This window comes from Moschus berezovskii, chromosome 9 (assembly GCF_049115385.1).
Source record: "Moschus berezovskii isolate FMDL1 chromosome 9, NW_MosBer_1.0, whole genome shotgun sequence".
Lineage (NCBI taxonomy): Eukaryota > Metazoa > Chordata > Mammalia > Artiodactyla > Moschidae > Moschus > Moschus berezovskii.
Window position 1 is genome coordinate 368,326 of NC_142468.1, and position 18,767 is coordinate 387,092.

An 18,767-nucleotide genomic window follows, 5' to 3' on the forward strand; every position below is an offset into this window, starting at 1 on the left:
CTTTAGGTTATTTCCAGTTGTTTGTCATTAGAAACAGTGTTGCAGTAAACAGTTTTTTACACCTATTGCAGTGTGTGTGCAAGAGTTTCTCTATGATGGTAGTAGAAATGCTGGGTCATAGGGCATGTGCATATTTAATTTTACTACATAATACTCTAGTTTTCCAAAGTTGTTTTATCAGTTTATGCTCTCACCAGCAATGTAATGAGTTCTCTTTAGGGTATGTTTTTCCCAACACTTGGCATATCCAGATTTTTAAAGCTTGTGTCAATCTGATGGTATGAGGGTTTTAATTTTCATTATGTATATACATACTCCATTAATTTATTATATATAATACTGTATTGGTTTGTAGTGTGTGATATATTCTAGATACGAATCCTTTGTTTTAGGTATGGTTGCTGCTGCTGCTGCTAAGTTGCTTCAGTTGTCTCCAACTCTGTACGACCCCATAGACGGCAGACCACCAGGCTCCCCCGTCCCTGGGATTCTCCAGGCAGGAACACTGGAGTGGGTATGGCAAATATATTCAAATCCGTGACTTGACTTTTTACTGTTTTTATGGAGTCTAATTTTATTTTAGTTCTAAATCATGCGATTACTCAATCAGTCTTTAGCTATATGCATGTAATTTTTGACTTCTATGTTGAGGTCATAAAATTTTTTTTTCCTGTGTTTAAAATTTTTGTTTGGCATTTAGCTCTTTTTCTGATGGAACTTACAGTTGTACATAGTGTGAGGTGGTTATTGTTGAGTCATTAAGTCATGTCTGACTCTTCAACGCCATGGACTGTAGCCTGCCAGGCTCCTCTGTCCATGGAATTATCCAGGCACAAATACTGGAGTGGATTGTCATTTCCTTCTCCAGGGAATCTTCCCAACCCAGGAATCCAACCCACATCTCCTGCATGGGCAGGCGGGCTCTTTACCACTGAGCCATCTGAGAAGCCCATAGTGTGAGGTAGGCACTTATTTTTCCGCCACATATTGATAGCCATTTGTCTCAGCACCGTATTTTTTCAAAAGCCCTTCCTTTTACCATTGATCTGAAATATCTTGTGTATCAAGTTTCCGTGTATTCACAAGTTTGTTTCTGGGCTCTATTCTATTCGTTGGTCTTGATCCATCCCGGGTCATTTCCATTCTGTTTTAATTATAAATCTCTCACCTTATTATTCTTCAGGAGCGTCTTTATCTTTCTCCCTCCATTAACCCTCTTCCATATTTTAGGATCAACTTGTCAAGTGTCGTGAAAACCTATTAAAATTTTTAAAAATAATTACAGTAAATCTATATATCAGGTTGGGAAAAAGTTGTCTTTAGGATATTTAATCTTCCTATCCATAACCTTACTCTCTCATTTTTTGTCATTATTTCAATAAAACATTATAATTTTTCCATTAAGAGCTTGACATTTTTGTTAGCTTTATATTGGCATGTACATTTAAATCCTATTTGAATACATATAGCATATCTATTTTATATATATTTAAGTGATATGTCTGTTGCTATCATAAATTGCTCTTCTGTCCATGGGATTCTCCAGACAATGCTGGAGTGGGTTGCTGTGCCCTTCTCCAGGGGCTCTTCCTGCTTGAACCCGTGGCTCTTAAGTCTCTTGCATGGGCAGGCAGGTTCTTTACCACTAGTGCCACCTGGGAAGCCCATTTATATATATTTAAGTACTATGTCTATTGCTATTATAAATTATATATTTTTACTTTGTTACCAGTACAAAGAAATGCACTTTTATATTTTGTTCAGCAAATTATTAGGATTAATAAGAGAATTTATCTTTTATATCTTGACATTTCTATATAATCTATATATATAGCATCAAAGTAATACAATTTTATTTCTTCTCTTCAAATATTTATTCTTTTTACTTTTTTTCATTCTCTTGATTTGCTGCTGGGACCTCTAGGATAACATCACTCAAAAGGGGCAGTGGGCATCTTTTTTTATTCTTTTAAAGTATTTACTTATTTGGCTGCTCTGGTACTTAGTTGCAGCATGTGGGATTTTAGTTGAGGTGTACAAATTCTCACTTGTGCCACTGAGAACACAGAGTCTTAGCCACTGGACCACCAGGGAATTTCCACGGTGGAACTTCAGGAAAGATCCTTATTTCTGATCTTACCTGTAAAATACCTATAATATCTTTCTATTAATGAGTGCATGTATCTGCTTATGTATATTAAGAAAACCTTTATAAGTCTAAGTAAATGTGCCTTTTTCCCCAGCTATGAGTTTTTTATGATAAATTCACTGAGTATTGAAAATTAATTGAATGCTTACTGTAAATCTTAGAGATAATATAAATCTCCTTCAGACATTAATTTTATTTTTATTGTGAAATATAAGATTTCTTTAAAATGAGAATATATGTACATTTAACAAAAAATTACAAAGCAAAATCTGTTGTAACTACCATCCATGTCAAAAAATGAAACATTACTACCACTCCATAAACTCCTATGCCATCTTCTAGTTGGGTATTAAATATTCAGTCTATGTTCTTTTTGAGGACAGCCCAAAAATATATTGTACATATTTAAATTACCAAAAAGTTTGTACCTTTGCCATTCAGGGTAGAAAGTCCGTCAAATACTTTAACACTGTGTACTCTTTCTACACTTAGCTTATTGTTGTGTTTTATTTTTCTAACCACTTTAGCAACCATTACTGTTTTATATTTAGGTTACAAAATTGATACATTTCCATTACTCTCCCTTTTCTCTCATATTTTAGGCCCTCCCTCTGCCTCAAATGTATCATTTAGAATCTTAGTGAGGATCTGACAGGTGCTGCAATCTTCAGTTCAGTTCAGTGGCTCAGTCGTGTCCGACTTTTTGCGACCCCATGAATCACAGCACGCCAGGCCTCCCTGTCCATCACCAACTCCCGGAGCTGCAATCTTAGTTATCTAATAAAGTTTATCATGCAGTCATTTTTTAAAAAGATTTTTATTGAATATAGAATTCTAGGTAGGAAGTTGTTTCATCACATTCATGATGACTTTCTGCTATGTTCTGGATCCCACTGACATTGAGAAGTCAGCTGTTGTTCCTTTGAGAAGCTGAACACAATGTTTTACCATTGTTTTAATTAGTGAAACAAAAATATAGTAAAGTCAGGCACAACCAAGTTTCTAACAGATATAGGAGATAACATATAAATTTTATATGGCAAAATGCTTCCATAATTCTAAAAATTAACAAATTTCCATAAATTCTATAACTTATCTTTCCAAAGTTTTCCCAAAATTATAACCAAAGTTACAAAATTAGAGGCTTACTTAAACATGCATAAGTATCTTATTACCCAGTTTTGTATGTAGAAGACACGCAGATGTTGGTGTTAAATCTAAAATTCTGTCTTCCCCACTTCTAAGATGCCAGTGCCTCTACTACAGACACCTGCCTAAGCAGGTCAGACATGGACACATAGCACCCAAGGTAGAATTATAAAGAAGGTTTTTGTGGTAACATGAATACGACTTCTGATTATGTACATAAAGCATAAAAGCATATCAGTATTAAAGGGCAAGGAAACAGAATTTGGAATTAGACCAAATGAAGAATCTTCAAATCTGAAAAAAAAAGAGAAAAGAAATAATAATAAATGCATTTATTTTAGATCACAGCACCACCAAACTTATCTAACTTTCACTATATTATAAATCTGTTGATGAAACTGCAGGTGATTTTGCAAACCTTTTAGTTTATCCCATTGGTTCTCCTACAACCTTAGAGAAGAGAGTGCTGGTATTAGAGTTCAGATCCTGGCTCTAACATTTAGTAAGTGTGTGACACTGGGCAGGTCAGCCAAACTCTCTGATGCTCTCGCAAATTAATTGCCCTGTCCTTCAGTCCAACAGGAAATTTGAATAGGTTTTCCATCCAAGATACACTGAGTAATAAAATTTCCCGGATTATCTGCCTCTGGCCTCCACCTGAAGTGGCAGAGGCGTCCAACCCCTCCCTGCTTCATGCTGCTAGAGTTAGGGGCGAGCGCCGCAGTGCGTCTGCGACAGTGTCTTTACACTGAGTCACAACAGTCTTGTCTCCACTTCTCTCCTCTATCGCACTGGGAGCTCCCAGACCCAACCACAGTGCCCAGACTCTTAGGAACGGTGTTTCTGCAGAACCATGTCACTCTTCTCTTCAGGCTATATGTAGCAAAGAGCTGCCATGCAAAGGGACAGTTCACCTTTGAAGCCACAGAGATGCCCAACGTGGAAATGGCAGAAGAGCAGACGCTTGCAGGTGCTGTGGGTAACACCTGCCTCTGCCTGTAACCCCACACCTGCAGCTCCTCTGTCCTCCTTTAGAGGGTTAGTGATGCTGGGAAAGTCACACCCAGGACCACGGCCTTCCTCATCTCCCCCGCTCCCAGGGACGTGGAATGGGACCCCACGGGATTCTTCTCTGCCTGCTGAATTGTTACCCTGATTAATGTCTTCCAGACTGTGAGGCTTATCATATTAGAGCTGTCTGTAATGGTCCCCAGGATACTGATATTACAATAGGGTTTCTTATGGTTAGAAACCCACCTCGATGGTGCTGCTTACAGGTCTCGATCTATGGAAAAGAAAATGGAGAAAGAAAACAGTTAAGTTTGACATCTGAAATGCTGCGTACTACAAAAGTCTAAAATTGTTAAAAACAAAGATGGCAGAAGAGCCTGTGGAGAAAAACCTAGACGTTTCCTACCAGCCTGAGATCCCAAGCCATCCAGAGGACTGGAGGAGGCCAGGGTTGGAGGGCCCTGCCGTAGCAGGGCTTGCACAGGAAGCCCGTGCCTTCCAGAGACCCTCCTTGGTCCTGGGTGTGCCCGAGGCTGCCCGGAGAGCTACGGAGGCCACAGGGAAGAAGCCTTGGGAGTGCCTGTGCACGTGCTGCTGCTCCCTGCTCTCACTGCAGCGAAACCGGTCTCAGCGACCACGCTGTGCCCAGCTCTCTCAGAGGGCGCCACTATGCAGAGCTTCACTAACATCCCTGAGAATCCCAGGATGCAGATGTTCTCATATCAAAGCAGCTTTATGCCATGGCTGTGCTCAGATGCAACTGTCAGTGGCTAATCAAAGGACTGGAAGACCTACCCCACTTAACTATATGGGGCTCTGTGAGAGTGACGTGCTTCACGCGGCAGCTGTACTGGTCCCTGCTGTTGGGGGTGAACTCAGCGTGGGACAGCAGGTAGAAAGACCAGTCCTTGCTGAAAGACAGGTCTGACTGCTCCGACTCCATCTTCTCCCCATTCTTCAGCAAATCGATTTCAATCTGGGGTGGATGGAACCCAGACACATAGCAGTTCAGGTAATTTGGCTTTCCATCTTCTGGTGGGTGTCTTGAGTACACTTGAATCTTTGGAACACCTGAGGAGCGGCAGGGAAAGACAGATGAAATTGCAGAGTGTTCCATTTGGGGCTACCCTGGTCTGAAGGTAGACCAGGCACCAAATGTTTATATTGGATCCTCCATTTCTCCCAATTCCACTTTCCCTCGGGCCAAATGACCTTCCAGTTTTGCAAAAGGCCACCTCAGTTTGTGGGATACACCATGACTCAGTAGCTCTCCCACATAATCCCCTTCACATGCCTTTCAGGCTTTTTCTAGCAGATTTCTAGTACCATCTTTTTCTGTCAGTGGACATTGTGCTGTGTCTTTTAAGAATTGTGTGTGGAGGCTCTCAAGAAGGCGTCATGGGTCCTCAGCACATAGAATCTATATCACTCAACAGTCTACAGGGGGGGAGCACGGGAAGATGGCAGAGGAATAGGATGGGGCGACCACTTTCTCCCCCACAAAATCAGCAAAAGAACATGTGAACGCTCAGTAAAATCCACAAAACAACTTCTGAATACCGGCAGAGGACATCAGGCACTCAGAAAAGCAGCCCATAGTCTTCGAAAGGAGGTGGGAAATAGTATAAAAGATAAAAAGAGAGACAAAAGAGGGAGGGACGGAGCTCCATCCCTGGAAGGGAGGCTTAAAAAAAAGAGAGAGAAGTTTCCAAACACCTGGAAACACTGGCGAGTGGAACCTCAGAGGGCCGCATAACTGGGAGACAAATGACATAAATAATTAAAACTCACAGAGTGCCCAGAGGAAACTCTCAGCGGAGAAGTGGCTCAGACACCAGCAGGCGGGGGCTGGGCAGGGAGCCGCCTCCCCTTAGAGGGAGAACCAGGCTTGAACGCCCCAGGGCAAACTGAGGGCGGGAACTTAAAATAGCAAAGCAGAAGCTGCAGCTAAAAGGCGAAAAGGCTAGGAAAAGCCTGCGGAAAAACTCCAACCCAGGACTCCGCCAGCTCCGCCCACAGAACCGGGTGCTGAGCGGAGCGCCTGGCAGCGGGCGGCCCATCCCCCAGCCCCCGCCGACGCGGGCGGGGAGGGCAGCCAGCACAGGGGCGGGGGCAGCCGCGGCCCCAGAGAGGCTTCCCGTGCCAAGCTGCAGGCAGGTTTCCTTGCTGGCCAGGACTTCTTGGGTTCGGGCCGGTCGATATCCGCCTGAGAAAGGGCGCCGGTTGTACTCCCCGAAAACCGAGCAGCAGGGACCGGGAAGGCAATAAGTCGCAGCGACCGCGCTCGCCAAACGCCTGGTCACCTGAGCTGCTCAGACCGGGGAAGGCACAAAACGCGGGCCCAGCCAAGTCTGCGCCTTTGTCAAGTACCCGAGGACCTAAACCTGAGCCGCTCAGACCTGGGAAGTGCATGCAACCCAGCGCCAGCCGCGGACAGCTCGCAGCAGAGCAACCTAGAGCCTAAGCAGCATAAACAGGGAAAGCACACACGCCTCGAGTGGGAGCATTCCCAGTGTAGCTGAGACACTGCGAAGCACTCCCCACAGACACCAGGGATATTTGTTAGCTGTTCCTCCCTCCCCATAGCAGGACGGAATAGGTGAGCCGGGGTGGGGGGTGGGGGGGGTGGGGACAGAGTCCACCACCGCATCCTGGTGTCAGGACGGGAATTAGACACTGAGGAGACCAGAAAACAGAAGAGCTTTTTCAACAGAAGGAACTGCCTTGGAAGTAACAGGGAGAAGCCTTGAGCCTACTGCAAGAATAAGACTGAAAAACAGAGGCAGAGGCTTAAGTCCAAATCCTGAGAACACCAGAGATCTCCTGTTCCAGGGAACGTTAATTGATAGGTACTCATCAAATGCCTCCATACATACACTGAAACCAGGCACCACCAAGGGTCAACAAGTTTCAGTGAAAGACATACTACGCAAACTATCCAGCAACACAGGAGAAAGCACTGAGCTTCAATATACAGACTGCCCAAAGCCACCCCAAACCCACTGACATCTCAAACTCATTACTGGACACGTCATTGCACTCCAGAGAGAAGAAATCCAGTTCCACCCACCAGAACATCGACACAAGCTTCCCTAACCAGGGAATCTTGACAAGTCACCCATCCAAGCCCACACACAACGAGCTAACTACATAATAAAGAGAACTCCACAAACTGCCAGAAGACGGAAAGGCCACCCCGAACACAGCAATATAAGCAAGATGAAGAGGCAGAGAAATACCCAACAAGTAAAGGAACAGAATAAATGCCCACCAACACAAACAAAAGAGGAAGATATAGGGAACCTACCCGATAAAGAATTTTGAATTTTAATTGTGAAAATGATTCAAAATCTGGAAAGCAGAATGGAGTTACAGATAAATAAACTGGAGAAAAGGATTGAGAAGATGCAAGAAATGTTTAATAAGGAATTAGAGGAAATAAAAAAGAGCACTATACAATGAATAATGCAATAGATGAGATCAGAAACACTCTGGAGGGAACAAATAGTAGAATAACGGAGGCAGAAGACAGGATAAGTGAGCTAGAAGATAGAATTGTAGAAATAAATGAAACAGAGATGGAAAAAGAAAAAAGAATTAAAAGAAATGAGGACAATATTAGACACATATGGGACAATATTAAACGCCCCAACATTCGAATCATAGGAGTCCCAGAAGAAGAAGACAAAAAGAAAGACCATGAGAGAATACTTGAGGAGATAATAGTTGAAAATTTCCCTAAAAAGGGGAAGGAAATAATCACCCAAGTCCAAGAAACACAGAGAGTCCCTAACAGGATAAACTCAAGCCGAAATACTCCAAGGCACATATTAATCAAATTAACAAAGATCAAACACAAAGAAAAAATATTAAAAGCAGCAAGGGAAAAACAACAAATAACACAGAAGGGGATCCCCATAAGGATAACAGCTGATCTTTCAGCAGAAACGCTTCAGGCCAGGAGGGAATGGCAAGACATACTTAAAGTGATGAAAGAAAGTACCTACAGCCCAGATTACTATACCCAGCAAGGATCTCATTCAAATATGAAGGAGAAATCAAAAGCTTTACAGACAAGCAAAAGCTGAGAGAATTCAGCATCACCAAACCAGCTCTCCAACAAATACTAAAGGATCTTCTCTAGACAGGAAACACAGAAAAGGTATATGAACTCGAACCCAAAACAATAAAGAAAAGGGCAACGGGATCATACTTATCAATAATCACCTTAAACGTAAATGGGTTGAATGCCCCAACCAAAGACAAAGGCTGGCTGAATGGATACAAAAACAAGACCCCCATATATGTTGTCTACAAGAAACCCACCTCAAAACGAGGGACATATACAGACTGAAAGTGAAGGGCTGGGAAAAGATATTCCACGCAAATAGAGACCAAAAGAAAGCAGGAGTAGCAATACTCATATCAGATAAAATAGATTTTAAAACAAAGGCTGTGAAAAGAGACAAAGAAGGAAACTACATAATGATCAAAGGATCAATCCAAGAAGGAGATATAACAATTATAAATATTTATGCATCCAACATAGGAGCACCGCAATATGTAAGACAATTACTAACAAGTATGAAAGGGGACATTAACAATAACACAATAATAGTGGGAGACTTTAATACCCCACTTACATCTATGGATAGATCAGCTAAACAGAAAATTAACAAGGAAACACAAACTTTAAATGATACAATAGACCAGTTAGACCTAATAGATCTCTATAGGACATTTCACCCCAAAACAATGAATTTCACCTTTTTCTCAAGCGCACACGGAACCTTTTCCAGGATAGATCACATCCTGGGCCATAAATCTAACCTTGGTAAAGTCAAAAAAACTGAAATCATTCCAAGCGTCTTTTCTGACCACAATGCAGTAAGATTAGATCTCAATTACAGGAGAAAAACTATTAAAAATGCCATCATATGGAGGCTGAACAACACACTGCTGAATAATGAACAAATCATAGAAGAAATCAAAAGAGAAAACAAAATATGCATAGAAATGAATGAAAATGAAACCACAACAACCCAAAACCTCTGGGACACTGTAAAAGCAGTGCTAAGGGGAAGGTTCATAGCAATACAGGCATACCTCAAGAAACAAGAAAAAAGTCAACTAAATAACCTAAATCTACATCTAAAGAAACTAGAAAAGGAAGAAATGAAGAACCCCAGGGTTACTAGAAGGAAAGAAATTGTAAAAATTAGGGCAGAGATAAATGCAAAAGAAACAAAAGAGACCATAGCAAAAATCAACAAAGCCAAAAGCTGGTCCTTTGAGAAGGTAAATAAAATTGACAAACCACTAGCCAGACTCATCAAGAAACAAAGGGAGAAGAACCAAATCAATAAAATTAGAAATGAAAATGGAGAGATCACAACTGACAACACAGAAATACAAAGGATCATTAGAGAATACTATCAGCAATTATATGGCAATAAAATGAATAACCTGGAAGAAATGGACAAATTCCTAGAAAAGTACACCTTGCCAAAACTGAACCAGGAAGAAATAGAAAATCTGAACAGACCCATTACAAGCACGGAACTAGAGGATGCAATCAGAAATCTTCCAGCAAACAAAAGCCCAGGTCCAGATGGCTTCACAGCTGAATTCTACCAAAAATTTAGTGAAGAGCTAACACCTATTCTACTCAAACTCTTCCAGAAAATTGCTGAGGAAGGGAAACTTCCAAACTCATTCTATGAGGCCACCATCACCCTAATCCCAAAACCTGGTAAAGATCCTACAAAAAAAGAAAACTATAGGCCAATATCACTGATGAACATAGATACAAAAATCCTTAACAAAATTCGAGCAATCAGAATCCAACAACACATTAAGAAGATCATACATCATGACCAAGTGGGCTTTATCCCAGGAATGCAAGGATTCTTCAATATCCGCAAATCAATCAACGTAATACACCACATTAACAAACTGAAAAATAAAAATCATATGATTATCTCAATAGATGCAGAGAAAGCCTTTGACAAAATACAACATCCATTTATGATAAAAACCCTCCAGAAAGTGGGAATAGAAGGGACATATCTCAACATAATAAAAGCTATATATGACAAACCCACAGCAAATATTATCCTCAATGGTGAAAAACTGAAAGCATTTCCCCTAAAGTCAGGAACAAGACAAGGGTGCCCACTCTCACCACTACTATTCAACACAGTGCTGGAAGTTTTGGCTACAGCAATCAGAGCAGAAAAAGACATAAAAGGAATACAAATTGGAAAAGAAGTAAAACTTTCACTATTCACTGATGACATGATCCTCTACACAGAAAACCCTAAAGACTCTACCAGAAAACTACTAGAGCTAATCAATGAATACAGTAAAGTTGCAGAATATAAAATCAACACACAGAAATCCCTTGCATTCCTATACACTAATAATGACAAAATAGAAAGAGAAATTAAGGAAACTATTCCATTCACTGTTGCAACGAAAAGAATTAAATACTTAGGAATATATCTACCTAAGGAAACAAAAGACTTGTACATAGAAAACTATAAAACACTAGTGAAAGTAATCAAAGAGGACACTAATAGATGGAGAAATATACCATGTTCGTGGATTGGAAGAATAAATATTGTGAAAATGAGTATACTACCCAAAGTAATTTATACATTCAATGCAATCCCTATCAAGCTACCAACGATCTTTTTCACAGAACTAGAACACATAATCTCACAATTTGTATGGAAATACAAAAAACCTCAAATAGCCAAAGCAATCTTGAAGAAGAAGAATGGAACTGGAGGAATTAACCTGCCGGACTTCAGGCTCTACTACAAAGCCACAGTCATCAAGACAGTATGGTACTGGCATAAAGACAGAAATATAGATCAATGGAACAAAATAGAAAGCCCAGAGATAAATCCACGCACCTATGGACACCTTATCTTCGACAAAGGAGGCAAGAATATAAAATGGAGAAAAGACAGTCTCTTTAACAAGTGGTGCTGGGAAAACTGGTCAGCCACTTGTAAAAGAATGAAACTAGAACACTTCCTAACACCATACACCAAAATAAACTCAAAATGGATTAGTGAGCTAAATGTAAGACCAGATTCTATAAAACTCCTAGAGGAGAACGTAGGCAAAACACTCTCTGACATAAATCACAGCAGGATCCTCCAAGACCCACCTCCCAGAATATTGGAAATAAAAGCAAAAATAAACAAATGGGATCTAATTAAAATCAAAAGCTTCTGCACAGCAAAGGAAACTATAAGCAAGGTGAAAAGACAGCCTACAGAATGGGAGAAAATAATAGCAAATGAAGCAACTGATAAAGGATTAATCTCCAAAATATACAAGCAGCTCCTGCAGCTCAATTCCAGAAAAATAAGTGACCCAATCAAAAACTGGGCCAAAGAACTAAACAGACATTTCTCCAAAGAAGACATAAAGATGGCTAACAAACACATGAAAAAATGCTCAACCTCCCTCATAATCGGAGAAATGCAAATCAAAACCACAATGAGATACCATTTCACACCAGTCAGAATGGCTGCTATCCAAAAGTCTACATGCAATAAATGCTGGAGAGGGTGTGGAGAAAAGGGAACCCTCTTACACTGTTGGTGGGAATGCAAACTAGTACAGCCAGTATGGAACTGGAAATAGAACTGCCATATGATCCAGCAATCGCACTCCTGGGCATACACACCGAGAAAACCAGAATTGAAAGAGACACATGTACTCCAATGTTCATCGCAGCACTATTTATAATAGCCAGGACATGGAAGCAACCTAGATGTCCATCTGCAGATGAATGGATAAGAAAGCTTTGGTACATATACACCATGGAGTATTTTTCAGCCATCAAAAAGAATGCATTTGAATCAGTTTTAATGAAGTGGATGAAATTGGATCCTATTATACAGAGTGAAGTAAGCCAGAAAGAAAAACATCAATACGGTATACTAAAACATATATATGGAATTTAGAAAGATGGTAACCTGAACCCTGTATACGAGACTGCAAAAGAGACATAGGTATATAGAACAGTCTTTGGGACTGTGTGGGAGAGGGTGAAGGTGGGATGATTGGGGAGAACAGCATTATAGCATGTATATTATCATATGTGAAATGAATCACCAGTCCAGGTTCCACGCATGATACAGGATGCTTGGGGCTGGTGCACGGGGATGAACTGGAGGGAGGATATGGGGAAGAGGGAGGTGGGGGGGGGGTTCAAGAAAGGGAACACATGTACACCCGGGGCGGATTCGTGTCAATATATGGCAAAACCAACCAATATATTAACGTAAGGTAATTTGCCTCCAATGAAATAAATTAAAAAAAATGTCTCCATGATTTGGCCCCAGTCTACTGATCGAGCTTCATTTCTCACTTCACACACCCTCCAGAGAGGCCACATCAAAACACTCCCTCATTATACCCTGTTTCGGCCCCATCAGCTATTTTCCTTACATTTACTGCCTTCTTCCTGGTCTCTTGTCTAGATGCACACCCACCAGACTTCTCAATAGGTGCCGAGTACAGTGCCCTGCACAGTGCAGCTGCTTGGTAAATAAATGGCAGGTGTAATTATTGTCACCTCCTTGCTCAGGTTCCTAAGAGTCAACCCAAAGTATATTTCTACAGAACACAACCTCTTCATCATGTCTAGAGTTTATATGACAAATCGCTATCTGAATGTGTACCTGATCTCATGAGCCAGACAACAAAGAAATAAAAGTGAAACACCTACAGGAGCTGGAAAACACCTTAGATGAGTGGGTTGGGCTGGGTAAGAACAATAGGGGAGAGTGAGGACTGCGGCGAGTGGGAAAGATCATACTCTCCATTAGGACCAACCGGAGCAATGCATGTGACAGTGGAGTCTGCATTGTCAGTGAGCATGTCGAGTGACTTCCATAATCTGCCAGGTTGATGATATTACATGTTGCTATAGAACAGGTGGTTTCCTAATGGAATGCATGTGTAGACCCTTCATGGGAATGTAGAAAGAAAATATTATAAACTCCACTTCTCTATTGACCAGGCCACTGTGACCAGATGGATCTCTCTGGAAACATCCTATTATCAAAGTAAATGTCCCTAGTCCCACCAAGAGCTAGACTGGAAATAAAATGAAGCCCTGATAGTTTTCCATAGTTGAAAGTGAAGATAAATCAGAAACATCTTTGCATCTGAATTTCTAATAACTAGTTATTTTACTGTACATACTACTACAGTAGTGAAAGCACATTTTCATCCCACCTGGAATTTTCTCTTTGAGGGAGTAAGGCAGGTTTGTGTGTACGTATGTGTATGTGTGGGGGGGGGTTCATTTGACTGGGGTTTTTTGTAAGAATATCACAAATGGAACCTGGAAAGTTAGGTCCATGAATCAAGGCAAATTGACAGTGGTCAAACAGTAGATGGCAAGAGTGAACATTGACATTCTAGGAATCAGCGAACTAAGATGGACTGAATTGGGTGAATTTAACTCAGATGACCATTATATCTACTATTGTGGGCAGGAATCCCTTAGAAGAAATGGAGTAGCCATCATGGTCAACAAGAGAGTCCGAAATGCAGTCCTTGGATGCAATCTCAAAAACGACAGAATGATCTCTGTTCACTTCCAAGGCAAACAATTCAATATCAGGGTAATCCAAGTCTATGCCCCGAGCAGTAATGCTGAAGAAGCTGAAGGTGAACAGTTCTAAGAAGACCTACAAGACCTTCTAGAACTAACACCCAAAAAAGATGTCCTTTTCATTATATGGGACTGGAATGCAAAAGTAGGAAGTCAAGAAACACCTGGAGTAACAGGCAAATTTGGCCTTGAAGTACAGAATGAAGCAGGGCAAAGGCTAATAGAGTTTTACCAAGAGAACGCACTGGTCATAGCAAACACCCTCTTGCAACAACACAAGAGAAGACTCTACACATGGACATCACTGGATGGTCATCACCGAAATCAGATTGACTATATTCTTTGCAGCCAAAGATGGAGAAGCTCTATATAGTTAGCAAAAACAATACCGGGCGCTGACTATGGCTCAGATCATGAACTCCTTATTGCCAAATTCAGACTTAAATTGAAGAAAGTGGAGAAAACCACTACACCATTCAGATATGACCTAAATCAAATACCTTATGATTATACAGTGGAAATGAGAAATAGATTTAAGTGATTGACAGAGTGCCTGATGAACTATGGACAGAGGTTCGTGACATTGTACAGGAGACAGGGACCAAGACCATCCCCATGGAAAAGAAATGCAAAAAAGCAAAATGGCTGTCTGAAGAGGCCTTACAAATAGTTGTGAAAAGAAAAGAAGCAAAAAGCAAAGGAGAAAAGGAAAGATATATCCATTTGAATGCAGAGGTCCAAAGAATAGCAAGGAGAGATAAGAAAGCCTTCCTCAGTGATCAATGTAAAGAAATAGAGGAAAACAATAGAATGCGAAAGACTAGAGATCTCTTCAAGAAAGTTAGAGATACCATGGGAACATTTCAAGCAAGATGGGCTCAATAAAGGACAGAAATGGTACGGACCTAACAGAAGCAGAAGATATTAAGAAGAGGTGGCAAGAATACACAGAAGAACTGTACAAAAAAGAGCTTCATGACCCAGATAATCAAATGGTATGATCAGTTACCTAGAGCCAGACATTCTGGAATGTGAAGTCAAGTGGGCCTTAGGAAGCATCACTACGAACAAAGCTAGTGGAGGTGATAGAATTCCAATTGAGCTATTTCAAATCCTGGAAGATGATGCTGTGAAAGCGCTGCCCTCAATATGCCAGCATATTTGGGAAACTCAGCAGTGGCCACAGGATTGAAAAAGGTCAGTTTTCATTCCAATCCCAAAGAAAGGCAATGCCAAAGAATGCTCAAAGTACCGCACAATTGCACTCATCTCACACACTAGTAAAGTAATGCTCAAAATTCTCCAAGCCAGGTTTCAGCAATACCTGAACCATGAATTTCCAGATATTCAAGCTGGTTTTAGAAAAGGCAGAGGAACAAGAGATCATTTTGCCAACATCTGCTGGATCATCGAAAAGCAAGAGAGTTCCAGAGAAACATCTATTTCTGCTTTATTGACTATGCCAACACCTTTGACTGTGTGGATCACAATAAACTGGAAAATTCTTGAAGAGATGGGAATACCAGACCACCTGATCTCTCTCTTCAGAAACTTGTATGCAGGTCAGAAATCAAATTAGAACTGGACATGGAACAACAGACTGGTTCCAAATAGGAAAAGGAGTATATTAAGGCTGTATATTGTCACCGTGCATATTTAATTTGTATGCAGAGTACATCATGAGAAACCCTGGTCTGGAAGAAGCACAAGCTGGAATTAAGATTGCCGGGAGAAAGATCAAAACCTCAGATATGCAGATAATACCACCCTTATGGCAGAAAGTGAAGAACTAAAGAGCCTCTTGATGAAAGTGAAAAAGGAGAGTTTAAATGTTGGTTTAAAGCTCAGCATTCAGAAAACTAAGATCATGGCATCCAGTCCTGTCACTCCATGGCAAATAGATGGGGAAACAATGGAAATAGTGGCTGACTTTATTTTTCCGGGCTCCAAAATCACTGCAGATGGTGATGCAGCCATGTAATTAAAAGACACTTCCTCCTTGGAAGAAGTTGTGACCTTGGAAGGAGTTTGACCTAAATTATGACCAACCTAGACAGCGTATTAAAAAGCAGAGACATCACTTTGTCAACACAGATCCATCTAGTCAAGGCTATGGTTTTTGCAGTAGTCATGTATGGATGTGAGAGTTGGACTATAAAGAAAGCTGAGCACAGAAGAATTGATTCTTTTGAACTGTGGTGTTGGAGAAGACTCTTGAGAGTCCGTCGGACCGCAAGGAGATGAAACCAGTGCATCCTAAAGGAGATCAGTCCTGGGTGTTCATTGGAAGGACTGCTTTTGAAGCTAAAACTCCAATACTTTGGCCACCTCATGCGAAGAGCTGACTCATTTGAAAAGACCCTGATGCTGGGAAAGATTGAAGGAAGGAGGAGAAGGGGACGACAGAGGATGAGATGGTTGCATGTAATCACCGACTCAATGGACACAGGTTTGGGTGGACTCCGGCAGTTGGTGATGGACAGGCAGGCCTGGCGTGCTTTGGTTCATGGGGTCGCAAAGAGTCGGACACAACTGAGCTGAAGAGGAGTAGGTGTATCAGACAGGCCTAGTTTGAACCTGGCCTCACTTAGAGTTATTTTAGCTTCTGTAGTTTAACTGAAAACTTAATTTACGCCCAGACTGAAATAAAACCTACACAGGGAAAGAGCTGAAAATAGACCACCCCCCCACCCCGCAAAGTGAATCACACTTACACGTTTATTTTGTATGTCTTCCAGAAATCCCCTGTGTATTTTCCAGGAATGTATTATCTTGGAAATTTTCTAATGAACATACTTTTTAATGTCTGCTTGTTATTTTTTGGAAGAATTCTATAGCCACAACAAAATATCAATAATCATGATAATACAGACATCATGTGTTTTTTTGGCAAATAAGTTTAAAATTCGATTTTCACATGAAAGAGAAATACAGCTTCAGTGTATCTAAACACAGTGTCCCTGACAACCTGGGTAAGTGTGTTGATTATTCATCCTTAGTTTTACAACCTTTCTGACTGATAAACATTCACTTACTCAAAACTGAAAGTAGAGAGACACTTCATCTTGGAAAGAACCAGGCAAGGAGCCAAAGGAGGAAGCCCTTTGTGAACAAAGGTCACAGAGGCCCATGGCTGCCCAGCTTGCTCCCTAGAATCTCACCCCAGAAGATTGTGAACAACGCACCTGTGACGTCCAAGGGGCGCACCACCCAGCCAAAGGCTCTGGTCAGGCTCTACTGTCTGCCACTGATCCCCTGCAGAATTAACTTACTTCAACTTTTCAGCCTCCATTTCCTCACTTGTGACATCCTGATGATAGGCTGTCTAGGCTGGTCATAACTTTTCTTCCGTTATAACCAACTTAGACAGCATATTAAAAAGCAGAGACATTACTTTGTCAACAAAGGTCCGTCCAGTCAAGGCTATGGTTTTTCTAGTAGTCATGTATGGATGTGAGAGTTGGACCATAAAGAAAGCTGAGCGCCAAAGAATTGATGCTTTTGAATTGCAGTGTTGGAGAAGGCCCTTGAGAGTCCCTTGGACTGCAAGGAGATCCAACCAGTCCATCCTAAAGGAGATCAGTCCTGGGTGTTCATTGGTTGGACTGATGTTGAAGCTAAACTCCAATATTTTGGCCACCTTATGCGAAGAGCTGACTCATTTGAAAAGACCCGGATGACGGGAAAGATTAAAGGCAGGAGGAGAAGGGGATAACAGAGGATGAGATGGTTGGATGGCATCACCGACTCAATGGACCTGGGTTTGGGTAGACTCCGGGCGTTCGTGATGGACAGGGAGGCCTGGCGTGCTGCGGTTCATGGGGTCGCAAACAGTCGGACACGACTGAGTGACTGAACTTAGCTGATAATAGGCACCATATTTACACGGCAGACCCCTTTCGCAATTAAATGACACAGCACACAGCGCAGGACAGACAGCTGTCAACGGGCTCTATGATTATTATTAGAAGCCGAGTGTAAGGAGAACAAGAGAATTAACGACGAGAATTGGTTTGTTAAGCCTCAAGGCATCCCACGAAAGTCGCCGGAAAATTCCTCATTCTGGTTTGGTCCCTTATTTAGGGAAAAGTACAGAGGGGCAGGTGAACCTGCCCGGCCCTGCTGGAAGCTCCAGGCCCTCAGGATGCCAGCTGGCCGACACACCCTGGCGGCGACGCCCCCAAAGCCCACGGGTTGTCTCCACCCGTTCGCAGCCCCCAACCCTGTCCTCTGGGACCCGCCAGCCCGCGCCCCACTCCAGAGGTGCGCGGGGGGGAGCCAGAGCCCCGCGAACCAGCGGAAGAGAATCCCTCCCCCACCTCGCCCGCCCTGAACCACGTCCGCACCCGGGAACTCCGTCCCGACCCACGCGGTACCGTCCGGGCGAGCCAGGGGCTCCCTCCCCACACCCGGGGAAGCTGGCGACCTGGGGTCGCAGCCGCTCCCCACTCCCCGCGCAACCCGCCGCGTCCACCGCCGGGAAGAAGCTGGGTGCCCCTCCACCGAGCTGTGAAGGAAAACTTGGGAGCGGGACCGGGGCGGACAAAGTTAGTGGCCAGGAAGCCAAGTGGGTGTGATCGGGACAGGACGGGCTGGCGGAAGAGGGGACAGAGGAGAGGACACTCACGCTGGATGGCGTCCAGTCCAGACAGCGACAGCAGCCCGAGAAGGACCAAGGCCGCGAAGCGAGCCATCCTTGCAGCAGCTGCGCGGGGTGGCCGAGTGAGCGGCCGGGTTCTGCGCTCGCCTTTATAGTCCGCACACAGGCAGCCAATCGGAAGCCTGCCCGCCGGGCCGTCACAAGTCTCCGAG

General features: G+C 42.5%; 1 protein-coding gene across 1 annotated transcript; it reads right to left on the reverse strand.

Annotated features, from left to right (window-relative positions):
* Positions 1-2,947: 2,947 nt before the first annotated feature.
* LOC129562383 (beta-2-microglobulin) lies at positions 2,948-18,737 on the reverse strand. Its single transcript, XM_055435434.2, has 4 exons — positions 18,583-18,737; positions 5,105-5,380; positions 4,556-4,583; positions 2,948-3,592 (listed from the first exon to the last, which is right to left on the reverse strand). Exons 1-3 carry the CDS (start codon positions 18,647-18,649, stop codon positions 4,570-4,572), a joined length of 357 nt encoding a protein of 118 aa, XP_055291409.1. The 5' UTR covers positions 18,650-18,737; the 3' UTR covers positions 2,948-3,592; positions 4,556-4,569.
* Positions 18,738-18,767: the final 30 nt, after the last annotated feature.

Coding starts and splice junctions, on each gene's coding strand:
- LOC129562383 (XM_055435434.2), bottom strand. CDS start 18,649: ATGGCTCGCTTCGCGGCCTTGGTCCTTCTCGGGCTGCTGTCGCTGTCT. Junction 5,381..18,582: donor TGGACTGGACGCCATCCAGC/GTGAGTGTCCTC, acceptor GCCGCTCCTCAG/GTGTTCCAAAGATTCAAGTG.